The sequence below is a fragment of the Macrobrachium rosenbergii genome, chromosome 36 (genome assembly GCF_040412425.1).
Source record: "Macrobrachium rosenbergii isolate ZJJX-2024 chromosome 36, ASM4041242v1, whole genome shotgun sequence".
NCBI classification, from domain to species: domain Eukaryota; kingdom Metazoa; phylum Arthropoda; class Malacostraca; order Decapoda; family Palaemonidae; genus Macrobrachium; species Macrobrachium rosenbergii.
In genome coordinates, this window is record NC_089776.1 from 9,672,579 (window position 1) to 9,687,902 (window position 15,324).

The 15,324-nt window shown below is 37.6% G+C and overlaps 1 protein-coding gene across 1 annotated transcript; it reads left to right on the forward strand.

Moving 5' to 3' along the window:
* The first annotated feature begins 1,225 nt into the window (after positions 1 to 1,225).
* On the forward strand, positions 1,226 to 13,602 carry LOC136856469 (beta-1,4-N-acetylgalactosaminyltransferase bre-4-like). The gene is made up of 7 exons (XM_067134336.1): positions 1,226 to 1,407; positions 4,079 to 4,293; positions 4,691 to 4,814; positions 5,348 to 5,584; positions 6,622 to 6,805; positions 8,383 to 8,601; positions 10,599 to 13,602. Exons 2-7 carry the CDS (start codon positions 4,087 to 4,089, stop codon positions 10,726 to 10,728), a joined length of 1,101 nt encoding a protein of 366 aa, XP_066990437.1. The 5' UTR covers positions 1,226 to 1,407; positions 4,079 to 4,086; the 3' UTR covers positions 10,729 to 13,602.
* The last annotated feature ends 1,722 nt before the right edge of the window (positions 13,603 to 15,324 follow it).

The window sequence follows — 15,324 nt, forward strand, 5'->3', positions numbered from 1 at the left end:
TTTATTACCGGCCACCATAAATTAATGTGACTTTTTTCCCTGTGACTTTTTTCCCTAGCCAAAATTGTGACTTTTTTCCTGTGACTTTTTCCTAGCCAAAATTGTGACTTTTTTCCTGTGACTATTACCGGCCACCATAAATTAATGTGACTTTGTTTCCTATCCAAAATTGTGACTTTTTTCCTGTGACTAATTTCCTAGCCAAAATTGGCTTTTTTTTCCTGTGACTCTATACCGGCAACCATAAATTATTGTGACTTTTTTCCTGTGACTTTTTTCCGAGCCAAAATTGTGACTTTTTTCCTGTGACTGTGTTACCGGCCACCATAAATTGTGACTTTTTTTCCTGTGACTTATTTCCTAGCTAAAACAGCGCTCAGAACAGTTGGAGTGGTTGAACAGCAAGATTAAGAGATCCAGATAACTTCTCACGTCTCACTCCTCAGTTCCAGAGGTCCTTTATTCCTCACACCACTGGACTGTGGAACAGTCGCCCTGAGAAAGTCGTGTGCAATTGGAACTTCAGGAGTTCAAACGAAGATGCAATGCATTACTACCCTAATACAATGCTCTTTGTATTTTGATAATTTACTTACATTTTTATTTAGTCATTTGTTAATTTCTTAATTTATCTGTTCTTCTAATAACTGATCTCTTCTTTCTGTATTTCCCATTACATTCTGTTACTTCTTTCCAGCGATCACCATATTCTTTGGAAGCTTGAATTTCAAGTCAGTGGCCACTTTGGGATTGTTCAATACGAACAGTGCTCATCTTTTGAATAATAATAATAATAATAATAATAATAATAATAATAATAATAATAATAATAATAATAATAAATGAAATGAAGTACAGTGATCTGAAGATGGAACCGGGAGAAAATCCTGCAGAAGTAATCGTCAGAGAGGTTGGACGGCAAGACTGAGGAAAGGAAAGAGGGATGGAGGTGACGTAAAAGGCTAAAAAAAAGTGGCCGCCACTAAGGGTCGAAGGGACTCTGCAAGCACCTTTCACTGATACGTGCTGTTGACAAGCAGAAGCCTCTCAGTCACGGGACAGAAGCAAATAAACCACAAGAGCTGAGCTGCACATCCAATAGGGCATACATGTGTCGCGCGGTAATTTGTGGACGGTAAAAACGGTCTCGTGTATTGTTGTCAGTTACTGTACCTGCACGGAATATTTAGTCACCTGGGGAATATCCGGCACCTACTGGTTCTTAACAACCAGGTGTTTTGACACCTGTTTTACAAACACAGCACCTGCTGGCTTGAAGGGTCTTTGGCGGGCCGTCTGGTATTGTTACCAGAGAGCTCTAGAGACAGCTCAGAATATTCCTCCTGTGTTGTACCTGCCCGCCGTTACCTCGAGTAGATCTCCGTGGATACTTAATCCCAGAGAAATGTGAGTTATGAAGCTTATAATTGTGATCGAATGACATAAATCTTAATGTATGCGAAAGAGGCGTTCAAGAGCCGCGGTCTCTCTTTTGTCAAGAATGCGGAAAAGATTCATCGTAATTAATCGCAGTTTTCCATATTCAGCTTTCTGGCAGTTAATCCTGTTTCTTCAAAAAAAAAAAAGTTAAGTATATCTTAGTTTAACCAGACCACTGAGCTGATTAACAGCTCTCCTAGGGCTGGCCCGAAGGATTAGACTTACTTTACGTGGCTAAGAACCAATAGGTTACCTAGCAACGGGACGTACAGCTTATTGTGGAATCCGAACCACATTATGACGAGAAATGAAATTCTATCACCAGAAATAAATTCCTCTAATTCTTCACTGGCCGGACGGAGACTCGAACGCTGGGTGTTTCTTCAAAGGTAACGCAAAGTGAGATGTCTCAAACTCCGACGTTAGGAAACTACGTCACAATTTTGAAGTGGATAGAACGCTGTTTGAATACGCGACAGACATTTAGCAAATTTAAACTTCGTCTGTCAGTATAAGAAAGCGAAAGCACTGCAAAAATATAAGTTTTAATCCAACTGATAACAAGCAAAAAATGCACCGAAGTTTCTTCTGCGCAATCGAGTTTTCTGTACAGCCGCTACAGCGTATAATAAAGGCCACAGAAAATAGATCTACCTTTCGGTGGTCTCGTATAATGCTGTATGAGCTGCAGTCCATGAAACTAACCACGGCCGGGTGGTGGCCTATCCTATATCGTTGCCAGAAGTACGATTATGGCGAACTTTAACCTTAAATAAAATGATAACTACTGAGGCTAGAGGGCTGCAATTTGGTATGTTTGATGATTGGAGAGTGGATGATCAACATACCAATTTGCAGCCCTCTATCCTCAGTAGTTTTTAAGATCTGAGGGCGGACAGAAAAAGTGCGGAGAATAAAGTGCGGACGAGCAAAGCCGGCACAATAGTTTCCGTTTACAGAAAACTAAAAATCCATTAATCTCCAAAGGGATTTCAATTTTAATGGATTTGCCTGACACAAATATCTAGACGTTTCAAATATCATTTCTGCTCGAAATTGAAATCTAAAACTGTACTGACCTCTACGCATGACCGGCGACATTCCTACTCGACATTCCTACTCGACATTCCTACTCGACATTCCTACTCGAGTCATATGGTAATTAGAAACTAATAACGAAAGAATCTGTAGTGCTGGAGATGCTGATCCGATTTTGAGATTGGTAGACTGCGCTTGAACGAATGGAAAGTTCGTAAGAGTGAAAATAAATAAATAAAAAAAAAAGGGATATTTCTTTGCTTGTAGCTGTCAGGAAAATTTCGTGTTCTGTTGCATGCACTGGCGAAGAGAAGTAATTTTGTTAGGGCATATAATATATATATATATATATATATATATATATATATATATATATATATATATATATATATATATATATATATATATATATACCCCAAAAAGGCCTTGGTGCCCACCATTACAGGCGCAACAAGTGTCACACGGCAATATTCGGACGGTAAACATTGGCCTGTCAATTTGTGATTAGTTGTCGTACCCTCACGGAATAATAAGTAAGCCAGGTACTTTCCGGTACCCTCTGGTACTCAATAGGCACAGATGTCGTGACACCTGTGTGTGAGCACAGACGCCGGCCTGTGAAAGAATCGACCGACTTAAGGAGATGTTTTAAACAATTCGCAGATTCCTTGATGTAGTGTATTGTATTCCTCCAATTTCCTGCTATTTTCTAGTGCCATTTGAAAAAGCAATACCAGAGAAATGTGAGTTTCGAGGCTTATAACCCCCGTAGGGGGTAGGGCCGTCAGTGCATCTCATGCGGTGCACTGTAGGCATTACTTAAGGTTCTTTGGAGCGTGCCTTTGACCCTTAGCTGCAACCCCTTTCGTTCCTTTTACTGTACCGCCTTTCATATTCTCTTCCTCCCATCTTACTTTCCTTAACCCTCTCCTAACGATTGTTTCGACATTATTTTCAACGCTGAATGAGCTCATAAGGCCCCAGCGCTTTGCCTTTGGCCTAAATTTTATATTCCAATCCAAGCCGATACCCCTGAGAATGGGAATCGTCTTGACGAACAGAACGAAGGTATAAAAGACCTTCTTTGTACTTTCACCCATTTTTGAACGAAACGGGGCTTCAGGATATTCCAGAAAGGCTGAAAGATGATGCGAATCATAAGTGTCTGTTTATGAACGTAACTGGAATGACTGAATGACATCAGAAGTTAAGACTTTTGGTAAAAGTAGGTCGTTGCAGAGGGAGAGGATACGTTTGTGAAAAAAATTTTAATTTTTATTACTTTTATCAAGATATATATATATATATATATATATATATATATATATATATATATATATACTGTATATGTATGTATATATATAGTGCACGAACTGAATACGCCATGTGGTGCATGAAGTAGATACGTCATGTGGTACTAGATATGCCATGTGGTGCATAAATTAGTGTAACTCCCAAATCAATTTAGAGACTAGTACTAGCTTGTTTATGTGTGTGTGTGTGTGTGTGTGTGTGAGAGAGAGAGAGAGAGAGAGAGAGAGAGAGAGAGAGAGAGAGAGAGATAGTACTAACCAAAGCCTTTTCACTCTTCCAATTTCAGCCGCCAAAATGCAGCCAACTTCGTCAGAAGACGGAGTCGATCAGAGACAGCAGAGCAACGGCTCAGCCAACGGCTCCAAATCGCTCCGGATGTTTAGGTCGTGTATCTGCCGACCGAAATTCTGGAAGTACCTGGTTCTGGCTCTCATTTTACTGATGGTGGGACAGCTGACCCTCAGCACACTCTTCTACAAAGAACCTGGCTCCCTCCTCTACGTGAGTTTTACGTTGCAAAAGTCTTTTTGTTTTTAGGCCTATTGGTCTAGTAGGTTGCCCTAAACTTGATTGAACGTTGGTGCTTATTGAACATGAAACGCTTACTGGAGAGAGAGAGAGAGAGAGAGAGAGAGAGAGAGAGAGAGAGAGAGAGAGAGAGAGAGAGAGAGAGACTGATGTTTTATTCTTTTAACAGCTTCTATCGGTTCACGGCAAGTTGAGCTGGAAAAGTGAGACTAATAACAATGTTATCAATTATTTACAAAAACCTCTTTTAGGCCTATGAGTCTTGGTTGACCTAACTTGATTTAATGTTGCTTCTTTTTGTATATGAAAACACTTACTGGAGAGAGAGAGAGAGAGAGAGAGAAACTGATGTTCTATTCTTTTTTAACAGCTGTTATCGGTTCACGGCAAGTTGAGCTGGAATAGCAATGGTACCAATCTGAATGACACACGAACCTCAGAAGCTTCTGCCTGCGAAAAGAAAGAACTTTGCCCTACCGTACCTCCTAATCTAGGTATTTTTCTCTATTTTTTGTTTTTTTTTTTTAATATTTTCATTCTGGAAACGTAATTATGCATTACGAACACTAATTTTAATTTTTTATTTGTGTTCGTATTCATTAAAAAGTTATTTGTAATTACAGTCACAAACACACGTAAAAAACATCGATACAGATATAGACAATATTATATTTATATATATATATATATATATATATATATATATATATATATATATATATATATATATGAATGTCTTTTCTGTAATACTACAGTGTAATATGAAAATAAAATATATATATATATATATATATATATATATATATATATATATATATATATATATATATATATATATATATATATATATATATATATATATATATATATATATATATATATATATATATAAAATATATAGATATATTATATATATATACATATAAGAAATATAGATATATTGTTACGGGAAGAAAGAGGTAGGGAGATTATTACAATCAGCCTCTTTGTCCCCCCGTTCCTCACAATATCAAACAATCGTTTCCAGTTGGAGTCCTCAAGATAAACGCTACAGTGCCACCAATCGAAGAGCAAGAAAGAAATTCCTCTAACCTGGAACCGGGAGGCCGGTACAGGCCGGCCGAGTGCCGGTCGAGACATCGTGTGGCCATCATCATCCCTTACAGGAACCGGGCCTATCACCTGCCTGTGTTTCTTTATCACATGCATCCGATACTCCAGAGGCATCAGATAGATTTTGCCATATACGTAGTCGAGCAAGCAGGTCAGTATGTTAGGAGCGAGCTTGTGTTCGTCTTCAAAAGTTTGTGAGAAAAATAATTAATAATAACAAACTGGTAGGGGTGAAACTTTTGTGGAATGGGGAGTGTAAGCCCGAGCTCTACACAAAATAAGAAACATGAACCTTATGTGAAATGAGAAACCTGACAAAAACTTATTCCTTGATAAAAACGAAATCCTCAACAGCACATTTGATAATAATGACGATACAAATGAGATCCTGAGGTACAATGTGAGATACTTGGGTTCCAATGCTCAGTGAAGACATTCATTTGATAGCGCACAAGGAGCACAGGCAAGGTAGTGGGCCTCACCTAAGTGATTTTGCTCAAATGCTTTGGTAATAATTTTTTTTTCACCTGAGCGTTGGCTGATCTAACTATATAGATATTCTAGATTTAACATACAAAATATTGTTAAGTGTGCGGGTATAAAACATTTTGATAATCAACTAAGTTCATAAAGTATTTTTCATCCAAGTCCCTTGTTTTGAGAGATTTTATAAACCATACCAAATCAGTTGTCACTACACTGATGACTCACGTGCAAATAAAATTGTTCCATCTTAGAAATTAATCAAACAAATCAAGAAGGCAATATCCCTATAGGGGGTTAGTACCGTCAGTGCACATCATGCGGTGTACTGTGTGCATTACTAAAGGTTCTTTGCAGCGTCCCATCGGCCCCTAGCTGCACCCTCTTTCATTCCTTATACTGTCCTCCATTTATATTATCTTTCTTCTATCTTGCTATCCACCCTCTCTTAACAAATATTTTATAGTGCAACTGCGAGGTTTTCCTCCTGTTATACCTTTCAGACCCTTTTACTCTCAATTTCCTTTCCAGCACTGGATGACCTGATAGGTCCCAGTGCTTGGCCTTTGGCCTAAATTCTATATTCAATTCAAGAAGGCAATATTTAAAAAGCACTTTCCTTTTCTCTGTAACTGCACCACATAAAAGGGCTTTTCCGCACAAGAGGATGTGCAGTGAATTTCTTATAAGTTTCCTCTCTTTCAGGAAATGGATCATTCAATCGGGGAAAGTTGATGAATGTTGGAGCCTTGGAATCGCTCAAGCTTTATCCATACGACTGTTTCATATTCCACGATATCGACCTACTACCAGAAGACGACAGAAATCTTTATACGTGTCCAGAACAACCACGTCACATGTCTGTCGCCGTTAGTACACTGGGTTACAAGTAGGTGTTCAAGATTGTTATGTTGTCCAGTTCTACTTTGCTTAAATTCTAAATTATGAAATTAAAAAGGATATACCTTTGTATACAATATTAGAGAACAATAGTTTTAGAGGTAGGTTCTAAAAAAGCCTTTTTTTAGCTGACTGTGTGAACAAGATGGTGAAAACTCAGGAACTGCAGTTTATCAACAAATTTTTATTTTCAAGGCATTTAGTTGTTTACTTTGATAAAAAAAAATCTAATTCAAATTCAGATCTCAGCTGACATCTTTGTATTGTGTTACTGTTCTGGAATTACAATTTCCAGTGTTCCAGTTGAGTTTTCAAATGCCATTCCAGGCAACGTTAGAATGCTAAATGGACTTAGTAAGCTTGAATATTAGAATTGCTGGTGGTTCAGTGGAAGCAAAGAAAGAGCATCTCATTCCCTAACTTGATAGTTGTTATTGCCTTAATAAGTTACACCTCTTCCCTTCCAGCTAGGTTTGTTGATTTGAATGGAAAGCAATCCACAACCTCAGTTCTTGACAGTATATAATGCTGTATGGAAGATAGTAATTCTTGTTAGTTATATATATACACATGATATTTCACATACCCATTATTCAGATGCCATGCAGTTCCATGCTGACGTAAGATTAAAATGGACTTGATAAAGTTACCAAGGCTCTCTACCTTGGAAGAATGCATCACTCTAATATTTTTTTGGTATAGGGAATAACTTCACAACTCCAGGGGTCTAGAGGAAATTTGGAAATGCAATGTGGCTGTCACCAGTCCCCCAAAAGATTTTATACTCAACAACTGACATACATTAACCCATGTCAGTATGGAACTGACCAACAGGTCTGAATAACACTGCAGAGATTTACTACATTCCGTAAATTGGATATTGACATAAAATGAATTCCTCTCAAATTTGAAAATGTCTCATGACAAGTTTACTATTGGACAACGGGAGTGCAGTTTCTTTATGGAATAGTTCTGTTCTCTGGACTGTCAACACCGATTTTGGTATGACGGAACGACTATTCCTGCTAGCTAAATATTTTTTAATAAATAACAAGTTATATCAGTTACATCTGGTTCAAAAGCTTATTCGTATGAGCATTGCAACTGCCAATCTTTCTTATAGGTAAAACTGGTAAAAACAGAATACACCGCACAGATACAAGCCTGTTTCATTCATACACTGTTGAGGGAAGTAATGCATGGATAACCTGTAGTATACCAACTTACAGAATGTCCATTAGCATTCAGTCGTGGACTCTAGCTCACTCATGCCCTCTGCATATGAGTCCAAAAAAGGAGTACACATAACATTTGTGTCCTAGGATGGTACGAAACTTGCGAAAGCTTGGTATACAATCTTATGCTTTCTGGCCCTTCCCAATTTGTTTTACTGGAGATTTTGTTGTAAACTCTGGTAACTGTAAATTGTCAGTGCTGAATGTTTTTAATGCAAATATGGTGGGTTCAAAAATATTGTTTAGGTATACACAGCATGATAGAGCAGTATTTTAGGGTTATCCAGAAATATTTATATTGCTCAAACTTCTGAGTTGTATCACCCTCCAGGCTACTTTCCCCTGACATGTTTGGTGGAGTGAGCGCAATGACAGTTCCGCAGTTCAAGAAAGTCAATGGTTTCAGTAACATATTTTGGGGCTGGGGAGGTGAAGACGATGACATGACCAACAGAATTAAATTCCACGGATTCGTAATTGCCCGTTATCCTGAACCTATTGCCCGTTATTTGATGCTTAAACACCAGAAAGCTGTACCAAGTCCTAGCAGGTAAGACAAGTGATTTTTTTTCTGTGAGAGTTTTTGATTTAGATGACACTTATAGGTAAAGTTCGAGATGTCTCCTCGTGAAGGAGTTCTGCACTCTCTGTGAATTCAGATTGTGAAGCAGTTGCTGAATCTCTGTTAAATCAAATTGTGTAGCAGTTGCTGAATCTCTGTGAACTCAGATTGTGAAGCAGTTGCTGAATCTCTGTGAACTCAGATTGTGAAGCAGTTGCTGAATCAGTATGAACTCAGTTGTGAAACAGTTCCTGAATCTTTAAGAACACAGATAGTTAACAGCTCCAGAATCTTTGTGAACTCCAATTGGGAAGCAGTTCCTAACCCTGTATGAACTCACTTGTGGAACAGTCCTAATTCTGTATGAACTCAGATTGGGAGACAGCTCCAGAATCTCTGTGAACTCACATTGGGAAGCAGTTCCTAATTCTGTATAAACTCAAGTTGTGAAACACCTCCAGAATCTCTGTGAACTCACATTGGAAAGCAGCTCCTGAATCTTTGAGAACTCAGATAGTGAAACAGCTCCAGAATCTCTGTGAACTCAAATTGGGAAGCAGTTCCTAATTCTGTATGAACTTAAAATTGTGAAATATCTCAGAATCTGTGAACTCAAATTGGGAGGCAGGCCCTAATTCTGTATGAACTTAAAATTGTGAAACCGTTCCAGAATCTCTATGAACTTAAACTGGGAAGTATTTTCCTGAACCTTAGAGAACTGACATGGTGATACAGTTCTTAATTTCTATAAATTCAAACTGTCAAGCAGCTCCAGAATCTCCTTGAACTCAAAATGTGAAACAGTTCCAGAATCTGTATGAACTCAGATCGTGAAGCGGTTCTGGATTGTCTGTGAACGCAAACTCTCCAATTGGAAATTTTGCACCATCGCATTTTATTTAATTTTGATTCATGAATTCATTGCAACTTCCTAGTGTATTTTTATAATTATATATAGTTGATGCTGTGTGTGAGATTATACTAGTACTTCATAGTATTAGACCAGTAAAGAGCATTCCAGGGTCTTTCCAGTATCTCCTCGACTACAGGATGCAGTACTTTCTTCTTAGGTGTCTTAACTTCTCTAACTTGGTTTGCTTCAATCTTCACCCTTTTTCATTAAGGGGAAATCTTTTGAGAGAGGACCATTCTGAAAGTCTGAATTTCTTTACAATAAGGATAATAATCATAATCTTAAGAAGTTTTATGTCATGAAAATTGCCAGTAATTGTTGACCTCCATAACACTGCTAAGAGGTTGCAGTATGTATTTTTTATTCTTGTAAATTTGTTACAGTAGCATTCTTATTTCATTTTAGTGTAGTTGCTCAGATGGTTTACATGAGGTCTTGATGAAATGTGGTTGGTCATAAAATTAATAGGAGCTAATTCCGATTTATCTAGATTTAAAACTCCCATATTTAGCATGCAGAATAAGAGTGAAAGAATTCATTACTGTACATAGTATCAGGAATTGGTCCTGTACTATACTGTCCTGGAGAGAAAAACTGTCCTTCATTTTCATTTGCATATTCATATAATCATGAACAGAAGCATCTCATACAGTGTAGAAACTTAATGTTATATACCTAAAACAATTATGTATTAAATACCTGAAACAATTATGTTTTAATAAGTATGCCTTTTATAAAATCGCCCTCTTGAGGAAGAAAGTTGACAGTATGTGCATCTGACACTCCAGCAGAGGCGTTAGGCATCAGCAAATTTTGGCTGAAATGGACTCGAATTCTTTAATTATCTTACACTCTATTCAAAGGGTTTGTAAAAGAGAGAAAGTATTGATAAGAAACAGATCATATATGTCAATAAAGTTGAGATTCTTGTAAGGTAGTCCAGTAGTTTTTCTGAAGGTAGTAAGTGGTTTGCCTGAATGAAACAAATTTTCTCTTAGAGTGTGAGGTGTCTTCATCAAATTTCCAGTTTTTAGAATGATAAAAGTTTGATTTATTTTGGGTTTCTTTTCAGGTTCCAGAGCGTATATGACGGTAAAAGTAAGCTCACGACAGAGGGTTTAAACAATATCAAATATAAAGTACTGGATATGAAACTTCATCGGCTCTATACGTGGATTTTAGCTGACCTTGAGACTTCTTGATCGTTAAGTTTATCGAGAATTTATATGTCTCGGTGTTTGTGGTCGTAATAAAATTCCTTATGTTCTTCATTTATTAACACCATACTGGCTTACACATCTATCTATCTATCTATCTATCTATCTATCTATCTATCTATCTATCTATCTATCTATCTATCTATCTATCTATCTAAACAGGGATTAATGTTAAGAGGGGAATACTCTATGAAGTGACTAATGAGGATATGAGGAGATCAGTTAAGAGGCTGGAGAATGAAAAAACACCAAGAGTTGAAGGGATCACGAGTGAAACGCTGAGGTCCATTGGTTATAGCGTGACTGAGTGGTTGACCAGGTTTTGTAAGGTGTGTCGGGATGAAGGAAAGGTTGCAGAGGTATTGGTGTGAGAAATTATTAATCTTCTTTTAAAGCTAATAGAAATAGATTCGACTGTAAGAATTATAGGGCCATAACATTATTTAGTGTACCAGGGAGGTTGCAAGGTAGGATTTTGACTGGGGAAGCAAAACAGAGGACAGAAGGACTGATAGGGGAAGAACAGTGTGGTTTTATACAAGAAGAGTGGGTATGCAGTACAGGTTTCCGTTATGAAACAGTTATGTGAGGAGTTTGAAAGTAAAGTGAAAGTCTTGTAAGTGACATACATGGACCCAGAAAAAGCTTATGACAGAAGTGACAGAGAGGCAATGTTTGGTGAAAAGAATAAGTTACTGAGAGTGATTCAAAGTTCATATCATGGAAGTGAAGCATATATTAGAGCATGTTGGTAGGAGAGTGGCTTGTTTGGTGTAAGAGTGGTTTTCATACAAGGGTGTGTTATTTTGCTCAAGTTGTTCATTATCTTTACTGATGGAATGATGCGAGAAGCCAGAGAAAGAACATCCTGGATGTAGGTGTAAAGTTGTGTGACAGGGAAGGAATTGTGAACAAAGTGTGGAATATTGCTGTTTGCATATGATACTTTTCTGACTGGGAGTAGTGAACAGACACTGTAGAAACTCGTAAAACAGCTTGAAGGTGTTTGCAAGAGGAAATTCTTGAGAGTAAATGTGAGCAAGGATCAGGCAATTAGGATGAATGAAATCCTGCATGATGAGACAGTGTTAATATGTCTGGTGGAGAATGGATACATTGTGCTCATATCGGGCCTTGGTACTGAAAATAATTCATCATGGCAGGATGAGAGAAGAGGTGATCATGATAAGGAAGGTGGAGTAGTCCTTGTAAAATACTGGGAAGAGACTGCTTGTCTGTGGAAGCCAAGGTGGCAATGTATGAAGAGAAAGTTCAGCCAACTCTCTTTTGTGGGAGTGATGTATGGATGTTCAATGTGAGTGTGAACAAAGGCTTAAACTGTTAAAATGGAATACCTGCTGAGCGTGTGCTGTGTAAGAATAAATGACAGGGTTAGAAAAGTGGAGAATCGTATAAGTGGTAAAGAGGTTAGCGTAAGTCAAGGATGGATAGGAATTTTCTGAAATGGTTTAGACCTGTGGAGAAAAGAGACAATGATAGGATGGTTGTGAAAGGATGTATAATTCAAAAGTATTAGTGAGAATAAATGGTGTAAGAGAGGCACTAAAAGGAAAAGCCTCAAAATCTAGGAAGTACAAGAATAAATATAAGATAAAGGCGAATGATACAGTTTGTTTAGGTAATACGTCATGCAGATAATGAGCCTTCTGTGTAGGTATTAAAAGCTGCTAACTCTGAGGAAGTTTTACAGTACACGGGACTCATCCACGATTTTTCGTGTGAAGTATGAATGCATCTGACATTAAACGACTTCTGGGGCAGCATTCTCTTTCCCTGCTTGTTGCCAAGAAAACTCTATTCATCGTTCTCTCCTCTCTACAAAGCTCCTTCTTGATAATGTCTAGGCGCCATTTCTCCTCATTAAGCTGATTAACTCTAAGCTGTCGAGAGTGGAGCAATGAAGGTCATGTCATGTAGAATTTCAGGTACCCTGTCAATAACTCACTGTGTACGTTTTCATGCGGAGGAAAGTCTTACGATTAGATGATTATGTACAAAAACAAAATGTTTATGCAATTAGAAAAAAAGTTTTAAAACACCTAAAAATCCATGTATTTACGAGTGAAACTTGGATCGTTAAATACTAACGGCAACGGACGAAATAATGGCCTCATTTCATTCCTTGACCACTGAATAAAATGTATTTGGCACGAGGAAAATATGACAGTAATACTGATTCAAAGCTTGAATCGAATCTGAAAAGTTAAGCGAGCTCGAAAATATATAAAAGTTTACCATTAAAATTAAAGTAACATTTTCTTTAAATGTAGCAGGTAACGTTTTCTATGACATATTTAATGGGCGCCACAAGTGTTCAACTGCCGATCCATGTTACGCCAAGTGGATGATAATAAACACCATTGTATTGGTCAGACATAGATAAATATGCCATCAACAATTTATGAACCCAAATTAATGAGCATAACTAACATCGTTGTTCAATTATTATCAAATGTCTCCAGCGAAATATTAACGAGAACATGTCAGACGAAAATAGGGAAAGGCAAGTACTCTCGTGATTACACGGTGATCCTGTGACTTTTCCAATTGTTATTATATCACCTGGTCTCATAAAACCGAAAAAAAGACCTCTCATCCTTTCAGACAGCTTCATAATACCTGTCAGGCCAACATTTCTCTTAACGTGTATGATTTGAAATTCAGAAATCCAAAGACAGATTGTTTTTTTGGTAACTTTTTTTTTTCTATGTACTGCCAAACTCTGGGGTCTCCTTTTTATTCCCAGCTCCCAGATTTCTATAAGCTTCCATTTTTCAGGCGTGTCTATTCCCCATCAGCCTTGAAATTTAAATTCAAATTGTTTAATCTACACTTACACTCAGGAATCTCATAATGATAATAAATTTACTCATCTTCAGTCGAGTGTTTTACTAGCTCAAAGTTACCATATGGGGAGGAAGTAGCCCCTTCAAAAGTGACCTTAAACAGTGCAAGAGAAAATCTTTATGAACTTAACAAATTGTGCATAAAGCTCAGGGGCAAATGTCAATTTAAACCAAAAGAGTAAGAATCATGAAAGATGGAGAATCAGCTACTCAGGGAGAGGTAACATGTGGAGAACTTTTCTGACAATAGCACCAGTTTTAGATGATCTTCACTTTGCCCTAAAATGGAAGATGTGGATGGTCTGGTAATAAATTTCTTTGCTAGTGATACATCTGGGAAGCTCTGCTCTGGTTAGGGAGTTTCAGGATGTCCAAACTTTGGCGCTTGTGAGGATTGTATTTTATCAGGTCTCTCAACAAGACCGTTGAGAAGCGAAGCAGAACTTTGCACTGGCATTCTATGAGATAAAATATGACTAAAGCTCTTCTCAGGCACTGAAGGATACCTTATTTGAGGGCCTCAGAACCAGAAGGTTGTAAACGCCACCTCCACCGATTTGGAGTTAGGCATACCAGTAGATGTGGCAAAGTTTCCTCTGTCTATTCGTGGCATTTCTAAGCTATTCAGCCGTTTCAGTAAGGTCGAAATCCTTAATGGAACAGTAGGAATTATCGATTTTAGCTATATAAATGAACGTGATGTCGCGCGGAGCTTACAGCCCCATAAGAGCTTAGTTACAACCAGAAGGTTGCATGTGCAGCAGCTCAGAGCGAGCCAATGAGAGCGCGCGTCACTAAACGGGTATTCAGTTCTAGGCCAATCAGCATTTTCCCGCATAAGGGGCTCGTAAGTGTCGGCCAATCACCGCGCAGTTTACATCTCCGCTATTGTTTACATTCCCAGTCTAGTGATTTTCGCGGCGAAATTGAATGTCCGTAGTGTCGTGATTTGTTTTTATTATTATCCCTTATTTAGCGCCATTATGTCTTCCTCTCATAGTGAAAGTGATCACTGTGATGTCGTGCAACGGCCAAGAGGAAGAAAAAGGACAAGGAATGAAACGTCATGGAAAAAAAAATAATGTTAAGTTACTGCAGTTTCTCGGTGTGCAGACAAACTCGTGCCTGCACATACTGTAGGCCAGCCGTTTTAATGGTTAAACATTATGATGATGGAAGATTATCATCGTCAACATCATTATTACTAATATTATTATTATTATTATTATTATTATTATTATTTTCCATCACACTGTATTGATTACTCATCAGTATTATTATTATTATTATTATTATTATTATTATTATTATACATCCATTGTTGTTATACCAAGAATATAATAACACTTTATTATCATTTTACACATTTAATTATGGTTTAAGTGCTGGTTATGACCAGAATATACACAAATGTGAGGGGTTAGGCGGACATTTTGAATGCTAGCGCGCAAGCGCACCCTACAATTTTTTTCAAAATTTCACAAAAATGTTCTAAAGAGTAGGGCTTTCATATGAAACTTAGTTTAAATCAATATCTTTCTTAGAAGCAGAGTAATGGATGCTAGACTTTGAGGGCAATTTACTCATTTTTAAAAAAGTGGCGTTTACAACCTTCTGGTTCTGAGGCCCTCAAATTTTGGCACCACTCTTAAACTATGAAGAGCAAAAATGTTTAAACACTCAGAATTCTTCATGAGTGAGTGCAAAAGCCATT

Bases quoted from the DNA above. Each gene is read 5' to 3' on its own strand.
- LOC136856469 (XM_067134336.1), top strand. From the start codon at position 4,087: ATGCAGCCAACTTCGTCAGAAGACGGAGTCGATCAGAGACAGCAGAGC. The intron at 4,294-4,690 runs GTGAGTTTTACG...CTTTTTTAACAG, and splicing joins AACCTGGCTCCCTCCTCTAC to CTGTTATCGGTTCACGGCAA. The intron at 5,585-6,621 runs GTCAGTATGTTA...CCTCTCTTTCAG, and splicing joins ATACGTAGTCGAGCAAGCAG to GAAATGGATCATTCAATCGG.